Source organism: Daldinia decipiens (genome assembly GCF_022478715.1).
Source record: "Daldinia decipiens strain CBS 113046 unplaced genomic scaffold F4813scaffold_24, whole genome shotgun sequence".
Classification (NCBI taxonomy): Eukaryota; Fungi; Ascomycota; class Sordariomycetes; order Xylariales; family Hypoxylaceae; genus Daldinia; species Daldinia decipiens.
This window is the reverse complement of record NW_026054567.1, coordinates 176,905-203,284: the sequence shown is the minus strand read 5'-3', so window position 1 is coordinate 203,284 and position 26,380 is coordinate 176,905. Positions and strand designations below refer to the sequence as shown.

General features: G+C 48.2%; 8 protein-coding genes across 8 annotated transcripts; 4 read left to right on the top strand and 4 right to left on the bottom strand.

The window, feature by feature from the left end:
- Positions 1-76: 76 nt before the first annotated feature.
- Positions 77-2,592, top strand: F4813DRAFT_364645 (AAA-domain-containing protein). Its single transcript, XM_049243831.1, has 2 exons — positions 77-549; positions 636-2,592. The coding sequence occupies exons 1-2, from the start codon at positions 271-273 to the stop codon at positions 2,577-2,579; spliced, it is 2,223 nt and encodes a 740-aa protein (XP_049098170.1). The 5' UTR covers positions 77-270; the 3' UTR covers positions 2,580-2,592.
- An 808-nt stretch (positions 2,593-3,400) lies between these two features.
- F4813DRAFT_138024 (uncharacterized protein) lies at positions 3,401-6,496 on the bottom strand. Its single transcript, XM_049238805.1, has 5 exons — positions 6,164-6,496; positions 5,988-6,107; positions 5,664-5,930; positions 3,773-5,592; positions 3,401-3,669 (listed from the first exon to the last, which is right to left on the bottom strand). The coding sequence occupies exons 1-5, from the start codon at positions 6,365-6,367 to the stop codon at positions 3,414-3,416; spliced, it is 2,667 nt and encodes an 888-aa protein (XP_049098169.1). The 5' UTR covers positions 6,368-6,496; the 3' UTR covers positions 3,401-3,413.
- Positions 6,497-7,075: 579 nt separating this feature from the next.
- Positions 7,076-8,599, top strand: F4813DRAFT_364640 (OSCP-domain-containing protein). The gene is made up of 3 exons (XM_049243830.1): positions 7,076-7,499; positions 7,634-7,951; positions 8,020-8,599. Exons 1-3 carry the CDS (start codon positions 7,341-7,343, stop codon positions 8,224-8,226), a joined length of 684 nt encoding a protein of 227 aa, XP_049098168.1. The 5' UTR covers positions 7,076-7,340; the 3' UTR covers positions 8,227-8,599.
- A 1,055-nt stretch (positions 8,600-9,654) lies between these two features.
- On the bottom strand, positions 9,655-13,163 carry F4813DRAFT_381593 (Six-hairpin glycosidase; the record flags this gene model as incomplete). The annotated part of the gene is made up of 8 exons (XM_049245700.1): positions 9,655-10,003; positions 10,058-11,302; positions 11,356-11,815; positions 11,878-12,505; positions 12,612-12,708; positions 12,765-12,882; positions 12,938-12,976; positions 13,040-13,163. 8 exons carry the CDS (start codon positions 13,161-13,163, stop codon positions 9,655-9,657), a joined length of 3,060 nt encoding a protein of 1,019 aa, XP_049098167.1.
- Positions 13,164-13,943: 780 nt separating this feature from the next.
- F4813DRAFT_137920 (ras GEF) lies at positions 13,944-17,440 on the bottom strand. The gene is made up of 4 exons (XM_049238803.1): positions 16,596-17,440; positions 16,314-16,517; positions 14,379-16,195; positions 13,944-14,303 (listed from the first exon to the last, which is right to left on the bottom strand). Exons 1-4 carry the CDS (start codon positions 16,900-16,902, stop codon positions 14,208-14,210), a joined length of 2,424 nt encoding a protein of 807 aa, XP_049098166.1. The 5' UTR covers positions 16,903-17,440; the 3' UTR covers positions 13,944-14,207.
- Positions 17,441-21,142: 3,702 nt separating this feature from the next.
- Positions 21,143-23,527, top strand: F4813DRAFT_381591 (DUF726-domain-containing protein; the record flags this gene model as incomplete). Its single annotated transcript, XM_049245699.1, has 3 exons — positions 21,143-21,737; positions 21,950-22,786; positions 22,839-23,527. The coding sequence occupies 3 exons, from the start codon at positions 21,143-21,145 to the stop codon at positions 23,525-23,527; spliced, it is 2,121 nt and encodes a 706-aa protein (XP_049098165.1).
- A 69-nt stretch (positions 23,528-23,596) lies between these two features.
- On the bottom strand, positions 23,597-24,666 carry F4813DRAFT_137858 (uncharacterized protein). Its single transcript, XM_049238802.1, has 2 exons — positions 23,810-24,666; positions 23,597-23,683 (listed from the first exon to the last, which is right to left on the bottom strand). The coding sequence occupies exon 1, from the start codon at positions 24,537-24,539 to the stop codon at positions 23,856-23,858; it is 684 nt and encodes a 227-aa protein (XP_049098164.1). The 5' UTR covers positions 24,540-24,666; the 3' UTR covers positions 23,597-23,683; positions 23,810-23,855.
- A 248-nt stretch (positions 24,667-24,914) lies between these two features.
- F4813DRAFT_381590 (TPR-like protein) lies at positions 24,915-25,929 on the top strand (the record flags this gene model as incomplete). The annotated part of the gene is made up of 3 exons (XM_049245698.1): positions 24,915-24,947; positions 25,018-25,448; positions 25,515-25,929. The coding sequence occupies 3 exons, from the start codon at positions 24,915-24,917 to the stop codon at positions 25,927-25,929; spliced, it is 879 nt and encodes a 292-aa protein (XP_049098163.1).
- Positions 25,930-26,380: the final 451 nt, after the last annotated feature.

Genomic DNA, 26,380 nt, shown 5'->3' with positions numbered 1-26,380 from the left:
ATAAAAAAAAAGACGCCCCACTTTATTTTCATATGCTGAACTTTTCAGAAATCCAACAACTCAAAATCTCGAATCTCGAATCTCAAATCTCAAATCTCATAACTCATAACTCATATCATACAGCAGCGGCGTCCGGCATTAGACATCTATAACTGGGCTCGATTAAAGAGCGTATCGTTACCCATAGAATAAACCCATTTGCAATTTACAGGATTAATTACTACAACTTTTACCAATTTGAGTGCGGCCAATTCATTACTAAAACTTAGAATGCCCAGGGCCCTTCACGGCTTAGACCGTGATGTCTACCAGATTATCAGAAAGCTCGAAGATGATCATGAGCGGAACAGCCCCTCAAAGCCACTCAAATTCACCGTCTCGGGCGTCTACGATTCTATAAAACGCTCAAATTCCAGTCTTGCGCGTCAAAAGAAACGGCCGCTAGAAGACTCCATCGAGCGAGTCCTTCGCCTCCGGAAGGAAGAGAGGAAAGACGAAGACGAGGAGGAAGTTTTGGAAGATGCCTCCGCGGAATCTCCAAAAGCTAAGGTAATTCTATTATTATAATTATTTTCTAATTCCAGGTTTATATCTAGTACTTGGTTGTCATTGGATACTCAAGCTAACATATACAGGAACGCGACTATTTCGTATTGAACAAAAACATCACCAAATCCTGGAATATACCCAAAGCTCAGCCGGCAGTACCATCTGAAGCAACCACCCCAGGCGGTAATGGTTCCGGGACTGATATGGCACCCGTCGTCATCATGAATGACAGACAGCCCAACGGAGAGTCCCGGCCCAAGAAAAGGAAAACCGAGAAACCTAAAGAAGATCGCAGTCCACCCAGCGGTGTTTCTTTGCAAGATCTCGGCGGCATGGACGATGCCATTAAGGTCCTTGCTGAATCAGTCACGTTCCCCGTGCGGTTCCCCGAAATCTGTCTCGATAACGACCTAGAAGCTACTCGCGGTGTTCTATTGCATGGCCCTCCAGGCTGCGGAAAGACCATGCTAGCAAACGCTTATGCTGCGTCGCTCGGCGTAGCATACATACCCGTTTCCGCCCCCTCTCTCGTCGCCGGCATGTCTGGAGAGTCCGAAAGGAAGATCAGGGAGCTCTACGACGAGGCTAAATCTCTCGCGCCCTGCTTAATTTTCATCGATGAGATTGATGCCATCATGGGGAAGCGGGAAAATGCGCAGAGAGAAATGGAGAAGCGAATAGTGGCCCAGATGCTAACCTGTATGGACGACTTGTCGCCTCACAAGCTCGGAGGCAAAATTGTTGTTACGCTGGCTGCGACGAACCGACCAGACAGTATTGATCCTGCCCTTCGAAGAGCAGGCCGTTTCAATCGAGAAATAAGCCTTGGCATACCAAACGAGGGCGCTCGCGAAGCTATCTTACGAAAGATGCTCCAGAACGGCCGAGTCTCCTCCGACTTGGACTACAAACTACTGGCAAAGAGAACGCCCGGTTTCGTAGGAGCCGATCTGAAGGACGTCGTTTCCATCGCCAGAAACGAAATGGTCAGAGCGACCATGACCCAACTAGCACAGGCCGGCCCTGCAGAGATGGATCTTGATTCCGACGAGCAAATATCTCCCGGGCTCCGGCTGCATCTAGCAATAATGGCAGCGCCCGACGAAGCCGTGTCGAGCGAATCGCTCGTGCTGACAATGGAACACATGCTAAGCGCCATCGGCAAAGTCCAGCCATCCTCCAAGCGAGAAGGCTTCACAACAATCCCCGACACGACCTGGGCCCACATCGGCGCCCTCCACGACGTGCGCAAGCAGCTCATGCTATCCATCGTAAAACCCATCCAAGACCCCGAACGCTTCACCAGCAAAGGCCTCGAAGCCCCCTCCGGCGTGCTCCTCTGGGGCCCCCCCGGCTGCGGCAAGACCCTCCTCGCCAAAGCCGTCGCCAACGAGTCCAAAGTCAACTTCATCTCCGTCAAGGGCCCCGAGCTCCTCAACAAATACGTCGGCGAGTCCGAACGCTCCGTCCGCCAGGTCTTCAGCCGAGCCCGCGCCTCCGCCCCCTGCATCCTCTTCTTCGACGAGCTCGACGCCCTCGTGCCCCGCCGCGACGGCAACGGGCCCGACGCCAGCGCCCGCGTCGTCAACCAGCTCCTCACCGAGCTCGACGGCATCGGCAGCCGCCTGGGCGTCTACGTCGTCGGCGCCACCAACCGCCCGGACATGATCGACCCCGCAATCCTGCGCCCCGGCCGCCTCGGCACCAACATCTTCGTCGACCTCCCCGACCCCGACGGCCGCGTCGATATCCTGCGCACCCGCATCAAGCGCTTGCTGCCGTCGTACACCGACTACCCCGTCCTCGAGGCCGTCGCCCGCGACACCCGCTGCGACGGCTTCAGCGGCGCTGACCTGGATAACTTGCACGTCGCCGCGGGACAGGCGGCTGTCGAGCGCGCGGACACTAGGGGCGGGCCGGATGTGCTTACGCCCGAGGACTGGGAGGCGGCGCTGAATAAGATTAAGCCGAGCGTGTCGTATGGCCATTCGAGTAAATTTAGGGCGTTGAAGGAGATGGGGTGGGAATAGGGGGCTGGCTGTGTGTATGTGTGTGTGTGTGTGTGTGTACCTATATAATAAAATAATCGATAGTGGTGAGGATGATGTTACGAATGAATCTAAGGATGATATTGAAAGTGATTGCTATTCTTGATAACTGTAATACTTTCCCATGGTACATAGCCTACCTAGGTATGTAACATAGGTAGTACATATCTCATACAGGTGTCTCGTCCCGGGGGAGATAGTCAAGTAGAACTGAACGAAACTAATGATCCTTAGCCATCCCACGTTACTTGACATAACTTGCCTTGCAAAACCCCCGAGAACTAGAACTTAATCAATATCGATAGTCACATACATAGTTGTCTATCACATGATATGTATCTCAATCGCGTTAAGTAGTACATGAAGAGTATTGTTCGTCTGCCCGGAGACAGAGTTCCATAGTGTTCCTGCAATTGTATATACCTAGGTACAATACTCGTAACAAAGGATGCCATTCCAGCTAACAAATAAACAATAAAGGCTCGTTTAGCCAAAAGCTAAGTATGCAATCCTTAAACTCCTTAACCTAGCCGATGAGGCTATCATGTTGCCGATTGTATGCTTCAATGCCGTGATGCGAGTGCCGGTAACGCCTTGCCATGCAATCATGTTCGAAAGAAGCGACAATAATGCCAATCTCTAAGAGGGTATCTCAAATGCTGCCGTCCTACTGGAACCGTACCGATACCACCTTTGCCGTAACGTCCATATCATTTCACATCCACCCGCCAGTTGATTCTGACAATGGAATTATAAAAAGGAATTTCGTCGCCAAATTATTACTCTACTGATCTCGAGTCAGTACTCCGACGAAGATCAACGATCCACCCAGACTACGCGTTGTTCAGGAATATAATGTCGATGCGGTGATCCATGGTTCTCCATATAGGGGCCATGGTTAGGAGGGGCTACAAGTTGAGGGGGGTAATCGTGCTGATAGTGTATATGCTGCGACGTTGGCGACATTGCCTCATCCAGTCTATAGTAACGGGTTTCTCGTCGGTCTTGAGGGTGCGAAATTGATGTAATATTCGAATATCCTTGAAAATGACGATCATCGTCTAGGTACCGCCTATACATGTAAATTAGCTTATGTTAAGCAGTCCCATAAGAACTCGAGGAAGTGTGCAATATGAATAGAGCGCATCTCTTTTATATAGACTTGGTCAACTTACACTTCGGGGCGAGTAGGAACAGCTCGAGCCTCTCGAGGCACATTTCGAGGCCATTCTCTTGGTTCGTACAAGTGCTGGCTACGCTCTCTGTAGTATCTTGTTTCAGGTCCAGGGGCGACATCGACTACATGACGTCGCAACTCTGGCGCTGCTACTCTATAGACGCCGGGTTCGTGATACGAAGTCAATCCGGGACCGGGATGATTGCCAGGGCGGCGGTAATCAAACGCACTTCTCGGCCGGGTGGGCGGCGCATCAGTTAATACAACTCGAGCCTCGTCTCGGATGTACGCGTCTCCTTGACGGGTGGCATCGTGGAAGAACCCTTCTTGCCCCAACGGTGTAACAGGGTAATCTCTACCGGGATGCCGTTGCGCCTCAATTACTTGACGAGGTCCGTGAAGCATATGATCATCGTCATCAATGATAATCGGGTTTGCTCTGGTCCTCAGAGAAACATCACCATTATAGTGCACCATCCCTTCACTAGGAACTGGCCAGGACTGATTCTGGGATAGAGCTTGGTCTGCCCCTCTAAAAGATGACGACGGCCGATCCGGAAAATACCCAGATGGCACACGTCGTGGATCCTCACCTTGAACCTGATGGCTGGCTGGGGCAAACGGATTGGGGTACGCATCAAGGGTTCCGGAGGGATAGTCTGCGCCATGAAGGCGTCTTGTTACCATCACATTACCATGACTCACGACTCTAGGAGATTCGGGACACGAAGCAAAACCTGCATGGTTGTGAATAGACCGAGAAACGACACGAGGATCTTCCGCGAAGCGCTGAGGCTCACTATACAGCATTCGAGGAGCTTCAGGGGGCTCCCTGTGGACAACAGGAGACGCAGGCTCGATGGATTGTAATAACATATCTTGCAATCCGGTTCTTACTGGCGAAACTGGAATCGATTGGCGACCATGACTTGCTGTTGCGTGCCCAACTTTGGGCCTATGGCTTTCTGGAGTGCTCATCAGTTGAGGCGAAGCGTATTCATCGGCTTCGGGAATACCATGAGTGATGGTGGCCATCTCTCTCAGAGGGCCGCCTTTGAAACGCTGCTGGTCTGATCTCAATTCAGAATAACGCGACATCTGTTCAATACGAGGAGTACCACGCGCCACCACTGTTGGCTCGCGACTCGAGCTAATAGGGTGGGTGGAACCCGGACTTCTGGTAAAATCCATTGGAATAGTACCAAAAGGGGCCACATTCGAGTCCTCAGCATACACCCTCTGGTCGGATGAACCTGCAAGAGCTTCAGCAGCAGCGGCATATCTCCTAAAACGCTGCGTCTTTCGAGCGCTTCTCTTCTCGGCCTTTGCAATCGCTCTCTGCTTAGATGGTCCAAGAACGCCTGGAACAGATAGGTCGCGATCATGGCTGCGACTGCGACTGTGACTGGAACAATGGGGCGGCCGCTCAGGGTTAGCGACATCTTTACCTTGTGGTTCTGCCTTAGAGCTCGCCAATGTATTAGTGGGCATCGTGACAACGCGTCGGGCTGATAGAGACTCTGCATTGGGAGATTCATCCTCGGACTCCTCCTCGGTATCAGAAATCTCAATGACTTCACGAAGTATCTCGTCAAGCTGGTCACGGCCGGTCTCTTCGTCACCTCGCCACTTGACGATGACGTCCAGGCACGGCTTTTCTACAGCTCTTCGAGCGTTGTGCCAGTTAGTTTCCTTCAATAATTCATCATAGCGCGTGTGATTGTGTCTGATGTGGGCAATTGCTGCGAGTTGAACCCTACGTGCTAGGGTTAGTTCTTTAACCATGCCAACTTTAGACTCGCCATGGAATTTTCCATCCTATATTGTAAACCAAGTGTTAATATCAGCATATCCAACTGCTAGAACGACATATGAAAACATGGACAGACTTTTTGAAAGGCATGCTGGATAATTTCGCGTCGGTCGGTATGAGGTATTCTTGGGAAAAGATCCCTTAGGACTGCATCTGCTTGAGCATCAATTTCCGCTTGGCTCTTAGGTATCGGTTCAGGTGCGCCAGATGCATGGGCTGGGGGGACGTGGACATTTTGTCCAGTAGCTGTCAGTTTCGAGCGAGCTTGGTCAACAATTATCTGTCTAAAATGATACCCGACACGGTTAACATGGTGATCGAGGTTGTCCGGGTTCTTGGAGTCCTAAAACAAATGTGTTAGTATCACAAGGCACGCACAAAGGAGAGCGGGCCTATATACCGAAACAATGAATATCATAGCATCTTGTTCCCTAGATAGTTCTTTGCACATTTGCGTCAACTGTGGATAGCCAACAGGGACGAATTCGAACCCTGGTGGTGGGTGTCTATCGATGGTAATCTGTTGCTGGTCAGTATTGCTACTCATAGTCAACCTTCTTGGCGACATTTCATTACCTTGAACTCGAGCTTCTTCTTTTTGTCTGTATTCTCGACTAATTCGAATGTTGTCTTATGCTTCATCCTGGGAGGTTCCTTTAATGGATTTAAGGCTCGCCACCCGTCATCTGGTTGCTTCTGTGCTCTCTCCATCTTTGCACGGCGGTTTAGAGCCCGTACGCCACGAACGGGCACCGGGGCTTTTTTGCGTTCCCTCGTCATCACAATAGTAATCCTAACAATCCTTACAATCCTAGCCTTACCATAGGAAAAAAAGAAGGACAGCTTTGCGCGATACTGGTACGGAAGCGAAAAAAAAGAAAGATGATGGCTACAGTGACACGGCTACCGTATCGAATCCAAACGCAAATGCGTCTCGGTCTAAGATCCTAAAGTAACCACACAACCCGATCAAGACAAAACAACTTTTTGTCCTTGCAGGTTGCAGATAAACAAGAGGATCTAAGGCAGGCAGTGAATGTCACGGTAGAGGTAATATACCTAGAGGATGATGAATTAAATCAAAAAGCCTCCTAAAGTTGGGCGACAGAGAAGAAAAAAAGACCACTAGAGTTGGGCGATGCAGCGCGCCCAAAATATGTTCTCTTCTGGCTTTGAGAAGTTGTAGAGTTGTAGACGGTGAAGAATTCCGTGCAGGTTTGGAACGTTTTCGGGCTGACAGTTGAAGGAAATTGAACCTGTCGGGGCGTCTGAACCTACATATGTACCTAACGGCACGTGGTGGGCAGGTACGTCACGGACACGGAAAAATGGAAATGGTATAATACATATGTACTTTCTTTTACCTAATTAAGACTTTCAATGTTATTATGCGCGTAGCCCCAGGTTAGGCCGCATTAGGTACCTATTGTTTTGCGCTTTGTCCTAAATGGAAATGGCTCTGGCCTCCGGCTTGGACTTCTTAGATGGAACCTACCTAACCTAGGTACCTAACATAGTACATATGAGCCACTTTTGTGTTCTGTGGCTTTGTGGCTTCTCCTCACAACTTTCAACATTCAACTTTTTCCAATACCCGCCAGACTGCCAGGACGTTCAAGACCCACTTTAGGTCGGTTGGCCCGCTAAAACCCCGGGATCGATTTCTTGCAAACGTCTTTGAAGCCGAGCTTTGAGAATCGAGACATCACCCATCCTTTTATACTCCGTACTAATCCTCCACATCCACGCCGTCATGTTCGCCCGACAGGCATTCCGCTCAGTCCGAGCTGCGGCCCCTCAGCGGTCCCTCGCCCGCGCCCCCATTCGCTCTTATGCCGCCGCCCCTGCCACCCAGGACGTCAAGCCTCCCGTTGCCGTCTATGGCCTCGATGGTACCTATGCTACTGCCCTGGTATGCCAATCCCCTTCCGAAAACCTGATGTTTGCGCCTAGGATACACAGAGGAATCCAATTGGGGAGGGTGTGATATGGAGAAAGCCATTGGTTAATTCTAGAATAAGCCATATTGACTGATGAGCTATTTAGTACACTGCCGCCGTCAAGTCCTCGTCCCTCGATCCTACCGCGAAGGCTCTGAGCGCCCTCGGTGACCTCCTTGCCAGGGATCCCAAGCTTGCCACCATCTTGACTACCCCCACGCTTTCAGACCGCGACAAGAGCGCCATCGTTGCGGAGCTGCAGAAGAACCTCGGTGCCGCGAGCTCGAACGAGACCGTCAAGAATTTCCTCGCTACCCTGGCCGAGAACAACCGTCTGGGAATACTCCCCGGCGTCTCCGAGAAGTTTGGCCAGATCATGAGCGCGTCCCGAGGCGAGATCGAGCTGGTTGTTACCAGCGCCCAGGTACGGAATTCCTAGCCCGGAGTAAACGTGGGGGTCAGCCAGAACAAATATGCTAATGCTCGTCACAGCAATTGGACAACAAGACTCTAAACCGTATCGAAACCGCCATCTCCAAGTCTCAATACGTCGGACAGGGCAAGAAGCTGAAGGTCACCAACCAGGTCAACCCGGAGATTCTTGGTGGTCTCGTCGTGGAGATTGGAGACAGGACAATTGATCTCTCGGTCTCGGCCAAGATTGCCAAGCTGAACAAGCTCCTAACTGACACTTTGTAAAACAACCTTCCCTTTGTCTTGTGCGAGCATGGCAGCTGCTTTGGAGAGGCGCTTGCGACTAGAAGGCTGGTTTCTCCGTCGAGATGCCATTGTGTATAGGCTCGTAGAATAGAGGAAGCATTCGTCCCCCAATATCATTTGCCTGCTTATGAGACTAATAATTGATGGGCCTTACGTCTAAAAGATTCTGACTGGTTTGGCATTTATCATAAACCTCTTTTATAAAGACTCTTGTTTTCCAAGCTATCCTCGTATCTGAGTTGTAAGATGTCAGACCAGGCAGTCAATAATATTTAAAACTACCACCCAAGATATGCTTCCTTCCATATAAGGCTCAGTTAGATGGTTAATTAAGTCGCATGCTTGACTAGATTACATCTTATAAGTTACCCATCTTGCAATCCTGAACTGACTTGGCGTAGGCAAACTGATATACTTTATACATAACGGTTGCTTTAGCTTCAAACAGATTTAATATTCAGATCTAACATAAATAACCAAGGTACCTGGTAGGTATGTGATTAACTCAAATAGACCTATACTTAGGCTATGGACCAGAAATAGATGTGTTGATCCTTTTCAGAACCAACTAACACCGATACTCTACAAGTAACCGCCAACCCATAAACAACTACCAGTCCAAGACCTAAAACGCATCTATCATAACGTAAACACAGACCAGAGTCACCAGTCTTAACAACATTTACCTAATATCATCCTTATTATAAACATGTTAAGAGTTGCAACACCTCAACGTAAGGTAATAATTATAAACCAGAAACCATGCTTTATATCTACGCCTCGATACGTCTAATAATATACACTGATTCTCCCTGAGCACGTAATTTCGTAGGTACCTAATATACCACGATCATAAAATCATGGCTACCATCTAAACCTCCCCCCATTTGAGTATAAAATAAGTCGATGGTGGTGGCATGTCTAACAACATTAATTAACTTAGAAAACTCCGAGTAGAAAGTGAATTTTGTCCATAACACCACTCATTAACCGAGAGAAAGTTTCGGTACCCGGCTACCTTACTCTCACGACATCAGCTAATATTAGCTTTACACATCAACTGACCTCAAGCACCCTCAAAATCTTAACCATCACAACATCTTATCCATTCACACATCAAGTTTCAAAAACAGGCAATATAGGCATCAGAACATCCCATCATATACCGGGATAATCGTATTCTCTCTAGCCAACTAGATAATATAGGTAGCCATGTATTCCCATGCATCTTTATTTGTATATCTGTATGTAAATGCGTATATCCTTCACCCCCCCTGCCCTCCTCTTTTATAAATACCCCCATCATCCAATCTTCCATATAAGCAAGCATATCCTCCTTACCCTTCTTACCCCTCTAAGAGCTCTCTAGGATCTAAGAATATACCCTAATATAACCCCTGGCGCCCCCTACAAATGCGTCTCATACTCATCCCCAGCCGCCAACCCCTCAAACTCATCATGGTCCTTAACCCGCTGCAGCTGCTCCGAGATATACTGATGTAGATGAGCATCCGCCTCTTTGCGCTGGGCCTCTCTTTCTGGATCATCTGGCGCTACGCTACGAACATCATATTCCTCACCGTTAACAGATGCGTCGAAGTCACTGCGCGCACTGATTGACCGCGCCGTCGACGACCGCCGCATGTGACCCCTCTGAGGCTTGCTGATCCCCACGTGCCGGTGTAGGATATCGTCGAAGTAGTGAGACATGCCGGCCGTCGGCGTGCGGGGCGTCTGTGGGAGGCGACAACTGATGCTGTTGTACGTGTTAGTGTATGATTATAACATGGCATATAGTGGAATAACTTACCCTGTGTCGTGAATCATACGTGCGATCAGACCCGTCCAGCCGCACTGGTGCGTTGCTCCCAAGCCGCGACCCGTGTCGCCGTCGAAGAACTCGTGGAACCACATGTGGTCTCTCCAGTTCGGATCAAAGTCTAGCATGTCGTTTCCGGCATTGATGCTCCGACGTCCGTCGTCGCCACGAGCAAACAGGTGTTGTAACCGATGTTGGATCTCTTCGGAGACGTGCCCCAAGTGCATATATTCCCCAGACCCGGTAGGGCACTCAACTTGGTAATTAGGTCCGTAGAAGAGGAAGAATCGCTGGAGAGATTCCACTAGAAGGAAATTGACACATAGCCAAATAGGTCCTCTCCAGTTACTGTTACCGCCGAACAGCCCACTGTCAGAGTCACCAGGGACATATCCCACTGTGAATTTCTGGCCATTGACCTCCATAGAGTATGGGTTCTCCTTATGGTGTCGAGAGAGAGATCTGATACCATGCTCGCTCAGGAACTCATCTTCGTCGAGCATACGCTTCAGGATCTTCTCTAGTCGGTCTTTGCTCACCATCGCAAGAAGGATACGATTTCCCTTACCCCTCTTCCGAATACTTGCCATATTTCTCTCGGCTAAGTCACATCGGTTCTCTATGAACCAATCCACACGCTTCTTAAAGGAAGGTAGCTTGTTGATTAGTTCTGGTTCCAAAGTCAGTGTTGCGTAGAGCGGAATCAACCCTACGAGTGACCGGACAGGCAGTTGTTGAATCCACGGTCCACCCCACGAAATGGCATCATAGTAGAAGCCATCCTCGTCGTTCCATAATGACTTCTCGTCCTTTTCCCCGGATTTGAATGTCATGGCATCACTGATGAATATGAAATGCTCAAAGAACTTCGAGGCGATATCCTCGTAAATCCTCCGATGCTTGGCAAGCTCGAGTGCAATGTTCAACATGCACAAGCAATAGAACGCCATCCACCCCGTACTGTCAGCTTGTTCAAGAACACCCCCCGTCGGAAGCGGCTCAGAACGATTGAAGAGACCAATATTGTCCAGCCCGAGGAAGCCTCCCTCGAAGACATTTTTACCGTCCATGTCCTTTCGATTGACCCACCAAGTGAAATTTAATAGTAGCTTCTGAAATACTCTCTCCAAGAAGTCGATGTCTTGTCTTCCATATATCTTGCGCTCGATCTTGAACACGCGGAAAGTGGCCCAAGCATGAACTGGTGGGTTGACGTCGCCAAAGTTCCATTCGTATCTGTAGTCAGGTTAGAATGTTTTCATTTATACATTTCTATCAACAGCACGTACGCTGGGAGCTGGCCATTTGGATGGCAGTACCATTCTCTGGTAAACAGGTCGATTTGCTTCTTCGCAAAGTCTGGGTCGATCATAGCAAGCGGGATGCAGTGAAACGCAGAATCCCAAGCCGCGAAGAAGGGGTATTCCCACGAATCCGGCATGGATAGGATATCGTCGATATGCAAGTGCTTCCATTGCGAATTTCTAATAGCCTTCCTCTCGGGCGGAGGCGGTGGTTGAGAGGGATCGCCATTGGCCCATTGGTCCCAGATGAACTGGTAATATTGTTTACACCACATCATACCTGCAAATGCCTGGCGTTGGATGTTGCGGAGATCCTCGGACATCGGCAGGGGGCTAATCCTATAGTAAAACTCATCTGCCTCCTCTCGTCTCTTTTCGACAATATCATCGAAAATTTCTTCGTCTAGGTAGCTCTCATTTTTCCTCGAAAATCGGAAACGAACAACTATTATAGATGTCAGCCAGCGCTCTATATATATCTCAGTTGTGACTTCATCGATAGCTTACCGGCACATTCGCCAGGGCCAACGCCCCCTGACTCGTTAAATTGGAACCACGCGGCACATTTTGTGCCCGTCCTGGCTGGGTTCACAGCTTGCTTCTTCCCATCGACAATGTACTGATGGAATGCGTCCTTGACATATGGGACTTTATTCTCCCCTTCATATAGGAGTTCGTAGTTGGTGTCGTTGTCTGTGAAGATAAGCTCTGGTTCGACATCCTCTCCACTAGTTCCAACGCCTGGCGAGGGTGATAACAGCATATATCGGTCACCTAGTTTATGATGCCTCGACTTGGCCATGTTCTCGGTGAAATACGAGATAGCTGGCTTTTTATCTGCCGTCTCCCTTCCCCAGGCCCACGTGTTTCGAAACCAGACATGAGGAATGATATGGAGGGGAGCTGGATCCGGACCTCGATTCCATGCCGTGACCCGGAAGAGTATCTCGTCAGGGTCATCTGCCTCCTTAGCAGTCTCGATTATAATGTCCCAGTATCTGTCTTCATCGAATATTCCAGTGTCGATGATCTGGTATTCCTGCTCTTCCTTCGTCCTTTTCCCGTTTGTTTCTATGAGGTCATCATAAGGAAACGCTTTCTGGGGATATTTATAGAGGTATTTCATATAGGAATGCTGGCTGGCCGTCAGTAAGGACACGGGTAGGGTCGATCATATGATCTCTTACTGTCTACAATTACTATTAGCAATAGCCACAACATAGATCATATTCAAAGCTTACAGGAGTGTTATCAAGGTGGAAGTGTGCTTCCTTGATACTTTCACCATGATTACCCTGAGGATTTGCTAGGCCGAAAAGCCGCTCCTTGAGGAAAGGACTATCATTCGTCAGTAAGATGTGTCTCGTTAGGTATCAAAGGGCGTAAACACGGACTCTTGCTCGTTCCAGAAAGCAAATGCAATATTCTGTAGGCCGTGTGAGTCTGATACTCCAGCTATACCGTCTTCACCCCAGCGAAACGCTCGAGATCGGGCGTGGTCATGTGTAAAGTCTACACGGGAGGGGAAGTCAGCACGAATACGGTAAAGCATAAGAGAGCTGCTTACGGCTCCAAGCATCTCCGTCTGCGCTATAATCCTCTCGCACTGAGTATTCCAAGTTAGTTAAACAGTTGGGAGTCGAGACGAGAGGTTAGTAGCCCCGCTTGCCTGTAGCCCATTGTCGTTCAGCAACGTAGGGACCCCATTTCTTCCAGTATTTAACTCGATGACTATCTTCCTTGAGACGCTTCTCTTCCTCGGTGAGGTATTCGTGGTTGTCGACTACAACCATGTTGAAGGATGGCCTGATAAGAGTAAAAAAAAAGATTTACGGGGAAGATAGATCACGAAAATAGAGGACCAAGGTAAGAGGGGGGAAGAAACGACTGAGCATCTAACAACGGTGAACACACACGAGATAGCAACGTTGATATCGACGAGGAGATGGAAGGCGAAAGAAAAGAGGTATTGGGATTGTAGATCAATTTCAGGTACGCTTGCAGCTGTAGGGCTCGACTACCTATTGTCTCGTTCAGGTAAGCCGACAGATTAGCGGCAGTATGAATTGGAGCGAGCTAGTCAGATTGAAGCTACGGCGATGTATGAAGATTTCATTGCATCGAGGCCTAACAAGGCCGTGATAAGGGAAAAAAGCAACAACAATGAGGGGGAGGTAGATTGTAAGTGCGGGCAGCCATGACATCATCGGGTATCTATATAAAATACATATGGACATACATGAAATACATGTACTTGTAAGAATACATGTACCTAACAAGAAAACTAACCGTATGCTAGGTACATACATGTATGTATATACCTATGTATGTACTAACAGATTCGACTAATGTATGTACATAAGGTAATGTGGATATAACACATACCTACATATATTGGCGGGCACATGTCAAATAGTATATGGCATATGCTATGTACGTGTAATGTGGGTGGTATCATTCTGCCAAACACGAACAACACGAACAACACGAACAACGCAGGATCCACACATTCGAATGATAAAATAGCAAAATAAAACGAACACCAACTAAGTCGCAGCGAGGGAGCTAATTCTACCAAAAATCTCCATAAGCTCCCCGTCGATAGGTCATTGATACGAGAGGGGGGAAAAGTCTAGATGTCTTAAAAATCCAATAAATATCCAACCCAATAGATATCTGCCAAATTCGCTCGAATCCACCTACAAGAAAATCATGTCCAACGATAAGGTAATATAGGTTCATATCTTCTTCCCAACGCCAACTCCGCTTCCCTGGGGCATTGAGGATTACTGTAGAAACGATTCATCCTGTTGAAGACTAAATATGGACGCCGGCTATCACTTTGAATTCGCAAACCATGGGAATTTCTTCTTCCCGGAATCGATACAGCCACCGCTAGGGGACTCTACCTGAATGCTTCGTTGGTAAATGTCCTGCGAGTGCTATGTTAGTTTTTTCATCCATCATAATTTGGTCAACAAAAAAAAAGTATGAGAGGTTCATCTTACCTCTTCGTCTGTAGGCATCAAGCAGTCCAAGATAAGCTCCCTTGCCGTGTCATGCTTAGATAGGTTCGGATATGGAGTACCCTGGCTCTTCATGATTGGCAAGAGGATCTCACCTAGAACCTCAAATTTCTTCCAGTTTATTCGATCGCCTTGGGGCCCCACCATTGTCATGCTACCCTCTTCGGCCGATACAAGATCCCTACGATGTAACGGAATGAAAGGGATACGCGGTAATGGTGAATTTTCCCAGGCCAGTCGATAGGCAAAGTGGCTCTTCTGTGTTCCCATTAAGAGCACTAACCGCGCAAATCTTTTTTGTACTTCGGTCGGCACAAGCGCTCGTGTCTGAGATAGACGATGAATAGCCGTCCCGTTAATACCGGCTAGCACGGCCGCGAGACCGTTGTAGTTGTTTAGCTGCCTTAATTTCAGCGCGATATTCATGAATTTCTCCAGCATCTGTGCACGATGTTTGGCCTTTTCTCTCATGAGGATCATATTAGATACCCAAGTCGCGATATGGTTGAAGTGGGCAATCATGCGATTGACGTTCTTCATAGCCCTACACTTCTCCTTCTGTTCTGCCGATAGGCTGACGTGCCGGATCAAGTCTCGTATCCGGATCGAAGAGAACATAACCCAATCAATCCTCGTCATCTCGTCGGCGATATCATCATTTTGCGTATCCATGAATATGTGGTACCGAAACTTGGTTAGTGGTAATGTATATGAAGGCACCATTGTCGCCGCCTCCCGTTCGTAGTCCTCGTATGAATGGAACTGGAATGAGTGTATCTTCCCAACGGGCCCAGATGGCGGTCCAGCGTCCGTTTGAAGGGACGAACTAGCCGAGGGCCGCCGTTCGATCGGGTCATCCACACCCAAAGAGCTTAGACTTTCCGACATATCTGCATACCGCCTAGCAGTATCTCTCATGCTCAGCTCGTGGTCGTCTAGCGGCGTATCCTCAAGACTGTCGGCTTTCTCCCAGCCCGTATCGTCAGCCTCAATTACACTGAATTCCATCGTTCTACGCATCTGCTGTGAAGCTGCGAAGAAAGCCGGCTCCGTAGCTAACTGTCTTATGAAGTCTTCTATATTTCTTCTTGTTGTCGGCCGTGCAAAATCTCCAGGGTAGGTCGCAACCCACTTGGCCACCACCTCGATAATTCGATACTGAGCAGCAATCTTGGTAAGGTAATGAACGGACTTGTCGTCCCTAATGCGGTCCAGCCGTGAAAGAAGGGATGAAAAGAGCTGCCCCGGAGACGCAAATTTGCGGTACAAGCATAAGAAGATCTCCAAGAAATTGTTGTCTGCTCTAGACATTTTGGGGGCAATGAGACGCTCGATTAGCTCTTCGAAGGTGACTCCGATTCTCCTCGCCGGTCGTTCGAATAGCGATTCGTCGGTCCGTTGTAAGAGGGGTATATCATCATACCGCAGAGAATCGGCATCTGAGTCGTCAATATTAAGAAATGAAGCGGTGGTCTGGGTGAGATCTAGCCTAATGCCAGGGGTACGGAGCATACTGGAAATAGTTTGACCAGAATCTTCATCCACAGTTTCTGAAAATTGACCCGTCATATGGCCCCCTGAAAGATCAAGACGAGGTGGCCTCGAAGAGTGGCGGTAGTCCGTTCCCGGCTGGTTCGATATGCCTCGAAGTAACGACATATCCGAGCTAGCACGACTATGCTTGCTATGTTGACTCATCGGTCGAGTGTTGTTGGGTTCTATTTGAGAATCAAGATGAGCAGCCGAAGCTGCCCTACGTCTCGCACTGCTTATCGCTTCCGCGGTGTCTATTTCTACAGCTATAGTCCATAATTAGATGAAGAAACATAAAGTAGCAAGGCTTTTCTTAGGCTGTAGATGAGCAATCCCGAAGCTCCATTAACCCGCAACAAAGAGCTTCCCCGAGGAGATACATACTTTGGCTTCTTGATACTAGTGCTTTAAGCAACGTAGACAAAGCTATCCTCGCACTCTCCGGCTTATTGACGGACGTTTTAAAAGTTGCGAGGCATGATTGACACGCCGAGGCAACCGCTTCCGTATCGATATGTCGTAATTTCTCAGGGTTATCGCACTTCGTCGCAACGAGAACCGCCGGTAATGAAGAGTTCACGAGAGCATCTAGTCGAGTTAGTCGCTACTCATCTTCCGAGGTATCGTAACTACACTCGAATAAGACACTGATTGATGGGCACTTACTCAAGGTCTGAGGCAACTCTATGATGCTCTCTCTGTTCATCACATCATATAAGAGCAAGACGCCATTCACACGAGGAACGATGGCGCCGCCTATTTGTTTTGGCCACTTGATCTGCCGATCGGGGTCCACGTCGAAGTATTCGAGATCCAATTCGAACAGTGTAACAGCGTAAGGTACATTGTCGATATTAATACGAGCTGTCGTGGGATTAGGGCCGGGCATGCGCGGTAGCGACATGGCCTTTTGTATGAAGTGGGATTTACCCACTCCATTGGCCCCTATGACAGAGATGTTAATACTCTCCATGGCGATAATAGCATGCAGTCAGCTGATGATTGTAGAGAACCGCAGTCATATAATTAGTAACTCTTTATATCGAGCCAGCAGGAGCTTTACTGAAGAGATTTCATGACTATAACTATATGTCGTGGCCCTATTTCGCCTACGATGTCTACCGAAGTATATAGCTCGAGAGGGGTTCGGGCGACGAGAGATTTGAAGCCTCCCAGGAGCGGACGATTAAGAAATATATTTCGAGCGACGATAGGAATAGGAAGTATTCGGAAAGGGGATCGGGATTGAATAAGGTAGCGCTCGACGAGGACGAAGGTATCAAGGGTAAAGGAGAGCGGGAGATTGTCTGCTATGACCCGCTCACGCCGTTCGGCCGGACCTGATAAATTGAGTCGCCGTCGAATCACCTCAGTCTATTAGAAGGTTTAACATCCGATTCATTGAAGACCGTTATGGATTATCGTTTAATGTAACACGCACTTGTTGTGATTCAGGTAGGCAGAGGACCTGGTGTTACTGTGCACAGGATGCTTGAGGGGAACTCGGACGAGAGACGAAGTGAAGGACACGAGAAACGACTTTCACCGACAGATGGCTGTGGCGGAAATATATCAACCAGGCAAAATGGCTGTGTAATGTTACGCGGTCCAACGTAGAACGTAGAGCGCGGATATTAATTCCCAACGTACGTCGCAGCCACGGGGGGCAGAATCTGTATATAGGTAGGTATGTACCAACACGACAAATTCTTCGGAAAAGTTGGCAGGTGTCAACTCCGTAATAAATCTGGAGCTTCGAGAGGAAGAGAGATACTCGACCTCGGCCAGCCGCGTGTCGAATGAGGGTTTACAGAATAATAGGAGTTATGGTAGGTTCAAAAGCGTCAGAGAAAAAAAAACAATAACTCGGGAATTGGTAAGTAGAAATTTGGAGGTTCAAGTGATGACAAGACATCCATTGGAGATATGGATTAATGGATGTATCTAAGCTCGGTTCCGTCGTGTCCCGTCTTCGAGATGCGACGTCGAGGGGTCGAATTAAATCCAATTATCCGTGTGCGGGAGGAATTGGTACCCCCTCTGCTGAGCGCTAAGGCACTAAGACGGGTTTCCCTGTAGTACCTACTATGTAGAGCACGTTATGCCCCAGCCGAGTCGATTTATTGTTAGTCGATTTATTGTTAGACGAGACGATTTGGGGGTTGTACATCATGTATACGAATCTACAAGGTTTATGGCGGAGCAGCCAAGAAACCCGCGGGTGATAGATTTCGCTAAAACCCACTATGTCCACTCGCAGCTAGGGGGCCCTCGTGGCAGTCTAGATGTATCTTAAAGTATCCATATATTACTTGTACGTACTTCCTTAATCTTACAGTACCTAACATTAGGTACATAGGTACCTACCTACCTACCTATATAATCCCCAAAGTCCCAAAAGTGCCCAACTTTGGTAATATGTAGGACCTCAGCTTACCCCTGCATTTAAAGCTGAGCAAGCGCCCGCAGTCTTCGTTTGGCAAAGGGTTAAATATTACCTAGCCATACGATATTGAACTTCAGATAAAAACTGATTTTTGGATACCTTAGGTAGGTACCTATGCAGTGTAAAGTATTCGAAGCAAGCGATCGTAGATGCTTTGTAACATTCGGAACTAAAGCTTATCTAAAGCTTGAATTCAGCTAGTCAATCTCGCTCGTCTTCTTGACTTCCACCACTTATCTAAGAGGTACCTTACCTAACTAATCTTAACTTAAAAGACGGACTTACATAGCAGAAACGCCCGAATGCAAATACCCGGCATCAATTCAACACCAAGCAGACCAAGTCGCAACCGGCGTGCTTCTAAATTATCTAGATTGTAGCTTGAGACCAATCACATACATGTGTCTTGGAGCTATGTTAGTCTTCATCCTTTTAATAAAGCTCCTCATACGCACGTGGGCTGATTGACCAATGGGGCCTAGCATCCCGATATCTTCCAACTCACACTCTCACACTCCCACAGGCCAAACGTCAATGTCAACAAACGGATCTCTTCCCCAAACCGCGAGCTTTACATCCCAACGCGGGGTTTTGGAGATGGTCGTACATAACCACGGCATACGATGTCATGATCAACCCATCAGCAAGGCCTTTTATTTCCACCAAAGCTTTAGCTCGTCACGTTGCCTTCCTTCACTGACGTGCGCTATAGGTAATAGGTAATCGTTGACTTCCAGTTCGGTATTTTGCAGGACGCCACCTATTGAGACGGGTGTGTTTGCACCCATCTCGATCGTGTCACTGCTGCCGTGTTTTAGCTCTTACTAAGGCAAGCTCAAGAGCAGTATCTATGCTTAACTCGCGTGGGGGAGTTATCAATTCTTCTAGAAGTTACAATACAAAAGACCTATGTAACTAAACGTGGTGCCCCTGACACCGTCATAACCAAGTTTTCGGTAATTTCATGAATGAATCTTACCTCGTAAGTTGTAATTATCTGTGATAGGCGGTAATGAGGTCCAATTGGCTGGTTTCCGTAGCTGGTTATATATTGGTCACGATCGTAGGAAGTTAATAGATACCTGATATTGACGCATAGGCCGTCTGAGCTAATTAGACTGTTTTATTAGGGGCCGGTTAGTGCGACTTGATAGTAAACACACAGTAGCATAAGACTATGCAATTCCGAAGATATATGTTTAATGGATGTGTTTACTCCTTGGATTAACAGACCCTGCATTGTTGCTACCTATAGAAGAAATCTTAATAGACGGTAATTTAACTACCTAATACATCTCATACGTTATAGATGCCGATTGATCGGCTAGGTAGTGCAACGGAACTGGTGAAGATCGAGCATAGGCGCAACGAATTGTCATGGCATAACTAGCAAGGTAGCACGACATGCTATTGTAGAGATGTTACCGCATCATAATCCAGCGAATGACCTATCTTTGCTTGCTAATATAAAGCTTAATGCTGTACTTTATGCTTCGGGGATGGAGCCTTATAGGAACATCTCATACAGATGAGTTGTTTCCTAGGTTAGCTATTCGACAACATTGAAAGTTATAGTTACCAGTTTCTATAGCTAACCCGAGAGCTAAATTGATAATGTAACATGAGTACTGTCGCCTTAGCGGCTAGTAAATACCATGTCTGTTATATTCATTAATTACTCTGGCCCCTTTATATTCACTAGCCATACTTAAGGGCAAGACAGTGAACCATGCTTAGGTAGTTAAGTTAAGTAGAGATTTGCTATAACTAGTTTAAGAAAGGAAAATGTTTATAGAAAAGGGGAGGCTTATTGCATGTGACTATTCCATGCGTGCAGATTAGCTAGGTAGTGTAGATAATGGCTATGACAATCTGTGAGTCGGGTTAGCTAAATCTTATTATCGTCTGGTATTACGCTTGAAGCTTGCTCGCCTAGATCAACGAAAACAAAGCTCGGCTTTCAGATCTTAACTAGTTATACTATCTAGGTAGTTATAAGTTTATTTATGTATGTTACAAGTCAAGTGCTCAGGCTATCTTACAATTCAAAGTGGGAGGAGTATGTTCTGGTGGGTTTAGTCTATGCGCCCCTTTTTGTGTCCCTTTATGTGTCCCTTTACATACAAGTAGCATAGCATAGCATCCTGAAATCCTCCATAGCAAAACAGACTTGAGGTAACATAACACATTTAGTCACATGCCCTAATACTAGGTAGGTGCCTGGCTATTCTACACGATGTACGTATTGCATTAAGGGATTCGGATAGCTGCAGCATTAACGATAAAGACGACATATGGAATGTTTGCGACTATACTTCAGTCTGTGTTACATTATGTACCTCATAATGTAGCTCATTAGATGGCATGTCCATATTTTATAGGTTACATGTAGGTACAGTCAGTCAGGCAGACATCGTACCTCCTAACAACATAGGTAGGTAGGTACAGACCAATTTTTGGTTCGTTGTTGCCCCCTTCGTCACTTTCTTCGTCACTTCCTTCACTCATAACTGCCCAGCAACGCACCTCACCCCAGATCCTAAGCAACATCGTCACTGCCGTCAGTCACCACCGTCACTACCGCAACAGAAGTAGCAGCAACAGCAACAGCAACAGCAACAGCAACAGCAACAGCAACAGCAACCGGCAACCGCAACCCCGCACATTCACTCATGCCCATATATTAACTCTTCTTTGCCCAAAGGGAATTATAGACATGGATCAAACCTTCAACTATTCAAGTTCATCTGAAGACGAAGGTCAAACAATGCCTCGTAACAACAACCCAACGCGAGGGCGTCCGCCCAAGCGCACCGAGCTCGACCTCAGTGCATGTATCAACATGGAACAAAAGTTCCAACTTCAAAAACTCATTTCTGCTATCGTCGACGATATGAGTAGGCAGATACGCGATAACTTCGAGAATCTTAGTCCCGGTCATGTTAAACCCGAGGAGGGAATCAACCCACCCAAAGCAGTGTGCAACACCGTTCCCAATCCCCGTAGCGAGAAATATCGACACTTATACGGTAATATCGCCGTAGGCCAGAATAGCAACTCGGATTCCCAGAAGGAGAATGCAAGACCCAATCACCAAGCTACCACGACGGCAAGGTCGCTAGATCCCACGTGGAGACTGCCCAAGTCTCCCGAAGAAGTTCGTCACTTGTATCAAAAGACGGAGCACGATGTACTGGTCTCAAGCCTTTTCGAATTGAAAAGAGACGCCCAAGCACACTTCTGCAAATGGCGTGTCAACTTGCTCAAGCGTACCCAGGATATCGTGATTAAAAACGGCGGAACAACTGGCAACGTTGGCGGCCAGCTACCCCAAGTATCAGGTAATGCAAGACGATCAGGAGGTAATGCCGCAAGAGGAAGACCTTTGTTGCCAAGTGGTAGTGGTAAGTTCTTCCTTGAGAGGCTTACCACCAATGAACGTCGTCGTGATTCCTCTTTTTTTTTTTTTTTTTTTTTTTTTGAATAGCTCCATACGTTACAAATTCAGAATTCTAGAGCCCCCCCCCCATATTATGCATCTAGTTTTCCTAGCAGAGCTAATCCGATACCTTAGGACCCAACACGGCTGCTGAGGCTGCCTCGCTGGCTCTTGTTCGGCTTTATCCCCCTATTCCTACGCCCCTTAAAGATTGCCCCAAGGAGAAGCGTGCCTTGATATTGCATTCCATGCTACTAATTCTGCTCGGGCTTGACCAGTATTCTCTGTACTCGAGAATCCTATTAGTAAGACTTGCTTCGTCGTTGAACATCCCGATGTGGGTATTATTGCAAGACGAGGTCAGAGTCTCGCAAGCCCTTTCCAAGGTTATCCTGGGTATCCCTATCGAGGAGATCGCCCAAAGGCGAGCGGAGGAAGCTAAAACTTCCCGACGTTGGAAACCGGGCATGGCTAACGCAGCCCTGGGAGGAAACCCTGGCGTCCTTGCAGCCCCCCTCGTCGCAGCCGGACTTGGTACTGTTTTCGGGGGTATCGGACTTGACCAGTCAGCAACAGCTAGTCTACTAGGACCTATGAACGATAACACTGTCGTCGTTGGTACCTTGTTTGGTCTGTATGGAGCCCGACAAGGAAGCAAAACGATTGACGCACACGGCAAGGACACCCAGGATTTCGGCATGATACCTTTACATGGAATTCACACACCGGAGCTGATCGACCCTAAGGATGTTCCCGCCGAGAATCGCAGAATGCGAGTCACCATCGGAATCACTGGACTGCTCACCAACCCGGACGACTTCCTTACATCCTGGCAGTTCCTAGGTCAACAGAATGAATCCTACGCAATGAGATGGGAGCTGGAGGCCCTGACGAAGATGGGTATCGCTCTAGATACGCTCGCGAAGAGTTCAGCTTGGAGTGAAGCAAAAAAGGAACTTGATTCGATGAATGGTAAGGACGCCTCACATGCTATAGTGGAACATAAGCTAATTTCTTGCTCTAGTTTACGACAGGCTGACCAAGTCTATATGGCCCACAGCCCTCGTGAAGATCAGTAAGGTCATCGAAAATCCTTGGTGTATCGGAATGGTCCGAGCAGAAAAGGCAGGTGCGGTGCTCGCCGACGTTCTCATAAACAGAATCTACGGCGAGAGACCCGTTACGTTGATAGGATATAGCCTGGGGGCTCGCATAATCTATTGCTGCCTGATGATTCTGGCCGAGAAGCGAGCTTTTGGATTAGTAGAGAACGTGATTATTATGGGCGCACCTTGCCCGTCCGAAGTTCGCGTTTGGGCTACAATGAAGAGCGTCGTTGCTAGCAGACTAGTCAACGTTTACTCCAAGAGAGACTACATGTTGGGCTTCCTCTATCGCAGTAGTAGCTGGCAATACGGCGTTGCTGGCTTACAGAGGATCGAAGGAGTACCGAACGTCGAAAATTTCGAGGTAACCCAGATAGCTACGAATCACCTTCGATACCACCATCTCGTCGGTAGCGTCCTGAAGAAGGTCGGCTGGGAAGACATCAACTATGACCAAATTATGAAGGAACAGCAGAAGCTGAACGCACACATCAGCGCCGAGGCGAAACTCGACGAAGAACGGGAAAAGAAGAGCCGAGCTAAGTGCAAGGAGGATATCCGAGTAGTCGCGAATGGCGTGAAAGGTGTGAAGCTGGGTAGCAAGTAGCGACGACGTCCTGGAACGCACCGATCCGACCCTCAAGATCTGCGGCAACGGAGGGATGTACATTATTTCAGTTCTAGGGGGTTGCATTGACTAGAGGGCGATACATGATCGGTTTCGTTTTTATTGGTTGGCGATGAATTTTGGTATGAGGTGATGCTGTAAGATAGTCTAAGCATTGTTCTTTGTGTTAGGTGCAGTTATGCGAACAGGCAGGTAGGCCAGGCGTGTACACCAGAAAGAGGACGGCATACGCAGATAGGCAGGCCAGAAGACTTTACTTACACATTGCGTAGTAATTGCTCATCTCATCTTATTATTATTCTTATTATTAAGTCTCTTCCGTCTTCTCTACTTGCCCTGCGCCTGTCCGGACTACGAAATACCGCCCTGCCGTCTCGCTGGCTCCGGCTAAAACGTCCCATCCTTCCACCCCGGGATCAGCACCTCCATTGCCCCCTTGCTGCTGCTGCTGCCGTCGGCGCGGGCGTCGCGCGTGGCCTACTACATCCTCGTTCGCGAGTGCGTCTTTTAGTTGCTCTAAGCCAATGGTCTGCTCACGCTGGCCGAGCGCAGTTTCGTCGCGTATCGCACGCAAGGGCTCGACGCCGGTTGTATTCACGGAGCGCACGGCGCGTACGAAGTGCAGTTGCGAGGTTAACGTTGAGAGCATAAGTGCTTCTTCCGAGGGGGAAGTGGGCGGAGGGAGGGCGGAGAGGCGCAGGAGGTGTTGTAGGGTGCGGGGGGTTATTTCGGCCTCGGTTGAGGAATCGGTGTTGGTTAGGGAAGATGGCTCCGGGAGAAGAGACCGGACTGACCAGGTTGGTTTCGAGAAGAGGGCCGCTAGGGACTCGGGTTCGGGTTCGGGTGAAGTTGAGCTTGAGCTTGAGCTTGAGCTTGAGGTTTGGCGGGGGGTGGCTGAGGATAGTATGCGTCGTTGGTGCCCTCTTCTTCGTAGATCTCGCAAAGATTGGTGTAGTGCCTTGTGGCAGTGACTGCATATTGGTGAATTCATTGTCGCTTGAATTCGTCCAAATAGGTTGGAGAAGGTCTACAATATTGATGTGGGAGTGCTTTATCGAAATACACTAACCTAGAAGATCCCTGTCGGAGGTGGTGTCAGGTACCTACTTTGAATGTACATAGATACTTGCAAGGGTCCAAGGTGAGACAGGGCGATGTCATAGGTTACATACATGTATGTACCTAATGTATGTAGCTCGAAACTTACCTAACGTCAGGTAGCCGCGTCGCAATCCGAAACTGTACTTTACCATTCTCACTCCTTTGTCAACAACACTTAGGTTAACAAGCAATAAAGTCCATTAATCTACCATTACTACAACTTTTCTCTCCTTTTAGTATAGCAACAACATAGAATCCCATCACTATGGCTGGAGATCCTCGTGCGCTACTCCAGAAGGTCGGTCTACTTGCCCCGCCACCATCTCCATACCCACTTACATAGTCGCTAACGTAGATCGCCAACGTAGGCAGACAAGGCGCTCTCCGGCGCCTCCGGCGGCTTCAGCTTCTTCGGCGGCCGAGAAGAAAAATACCAAAGTGCAGCAGACCTGTACGTCGAGGCAGCGAATGCCTTTAGGATCCAAAAGATGAACCGAGAGGCCGGCCAGGCTTTCGAAAAGGCGGCTGCGGTTCAGAGCAAGCATCTAAACGAACCCGACGATGCCGCAAACACGCTTGTCGATGCTTTTAAGGTGTACCGGAAAGAGAACCCGGAAGATGCCGTGCGATGTCTTGAGGTCGCCGTCGGCCAGTACTGCAAGAAGGGGAATTTCAGGCGGGCGGCGCAGCATAAGGAGAACATGGGTGAGGTTTTCGAGGTGGAGATAGGTGATACCAAGCGTGCGCTCGAGGCATACGAGACTGCTGCTGGGTGGTATGAAGGAGATAATGCTGCGGCGTTAGTAACCCCATCATGTCACTAGGTATTACGATAAGATGTTTGAAAGCTAATTCGCACATCTAGCCTTGCGAACAAGTTATGGCTCAAGGTAGCAGACATTGCTGCCCTCGAAGGCGACTACTATAAGTCGATCGAGCAGTACGAGAAGGTCGCGGCGGCCTCTATTAACAACAATCTGATGCGCTACTCGGTCAAGGATTACTTCCTCAAGGCGGGTATCTGCCATCTAGCGACAAGTGATATGGTCGCTGCGAATCGCGCGCTTGAGAAGTACCGAGATCAAGACCCGACATTCCCAAGCACCCGGGAGCACCAGTTACTGGTGGATCTGGCCGGTGCCATCGAAGCAGGTGATCAGGACCAGTTTACCGACAAGCTATTCCAATACGACCAACTAAGCAAGCTTGACAAGTGGAAGACTACGATTCTTGTACGAGTCAAAAACACCATCGAAGAGGCCGGTGAGGACTTTTCTTAAATGGACTTGTGGCGTTATAAACCGAAGAAGGGAGGCTTTGTGACAAGTGCAAGCCAAACTTGATGTTTTGGCGTATGGATTGGGTGCATTATACTACCATAATGCAGCTTTATCTTGCGATTTGCAGGATGGAGCTCTCTTGCGTTGTTTGGGTTAGAAATACGAGCTGGACCAGATCAGACCAGATCATACCAGACACATTCGTGACAGAAATGGAACAAACAGCATTAGGGTTGACCTTTTACATCTCAACTGCATTAGTAGAGGTTACCCCGTAAGATTGGAATCGATGTTATCTATAACCCCGGGTGTAATGTAAGATTGAGATTTATAAAGACAGTGAATACTTTATTTCAATGTTTCATGTATAATCTCGGACTGATACTTGAGTTATTGACTCGAGTACAAATTAGAGCTACCAGGTTAGGATATACTCCACCAAGCCGGACTA

Bases quoted from the DNA above. Each gene is read 5' to 3' on its own strand.
- F4813DRAFT_364645 (XM_049243831.1), top strand. From the start codon at position 271: ATGCCCAGGGCCCTTCACGGCTTAGACCGTGATGTCTACCAGATTATC. The intron at 550-635 runs GTAATTCTATTA...TAACATATACAG, and splicing joins CGGAATCTCCAAAAGCTAAG to GAACGCGACTATTTCGTATT.
- F4813DRAFT_138024 (XM_049238805.1), bottom strand. From the start codon at position 6,367: ATGACGAGGGAACGCAAAAAAGCCCCGGTGCCCGTTCGTGGCGTACGG. The intron at 6,108-6,163 runs GTAATGAAATGT...GACCAGCAACAG, and splicing joins AGAAGAAGCTCGAGTTCAAG to ATTACCATCGATAGACACCC. The intron at 5,593-5,663 runs GTCTGTCCATGT...TTTACAATATAG, and splicing joins TCCAGCATGCCTTTCAAAAA to GATGGAAAATTCCATGGCGA.
- F4813DRAFT_364640 (XM_049243830.1), top strand. From the start codon at position 7,341: ATGTTCGCCCGACAGGCATTCCGCTCAGTCCGAGCTGCGGCCCCTCAG. The intron at 7,500-7,633 runs GTATGCCAATCC...TGAGCTATTTAG, and splicing joins GTACCTATGCTACTGCCCTG to TACACTGCCGCCGTCAAGTC. The intron at 7,952-8,019 runs GTACGGAATTCC...TGCTCGTCACAG, and splicing joins TGGTTGTTACCAGCGCCCAG to CAATTGGACAACAAGACTCT.
- F4813DRAFT_137920 (XM_049238803.1), bottom strand. From the start codon at position 16,902: ATGGAGAGTATTAACATCTCTGTCATAGGGGCCAATGGAGTGGGTAAA. The intron at 16,196-16,313 runs GTATGTATCTCC...TATGGACTATAG, and splicing joins ACTAGTATCAAGAAGCCAAA to CTGTAGAAATAGACACCGCG. The intron at 14,304-14,378 runs GTAAGATGAACC...TAGCACTCGCAG, and splicing joins TGATGCCTACAGACGAAGAG to GACATTTACCAACGAAGCAT.
- F4813DRAFT_137858 (XM_049238802.1), bottom strand. From the start codon at position 24,539: ATGAATTCACCAATATGCAGTCACTGCCACAAGGCACTACACCAATCT.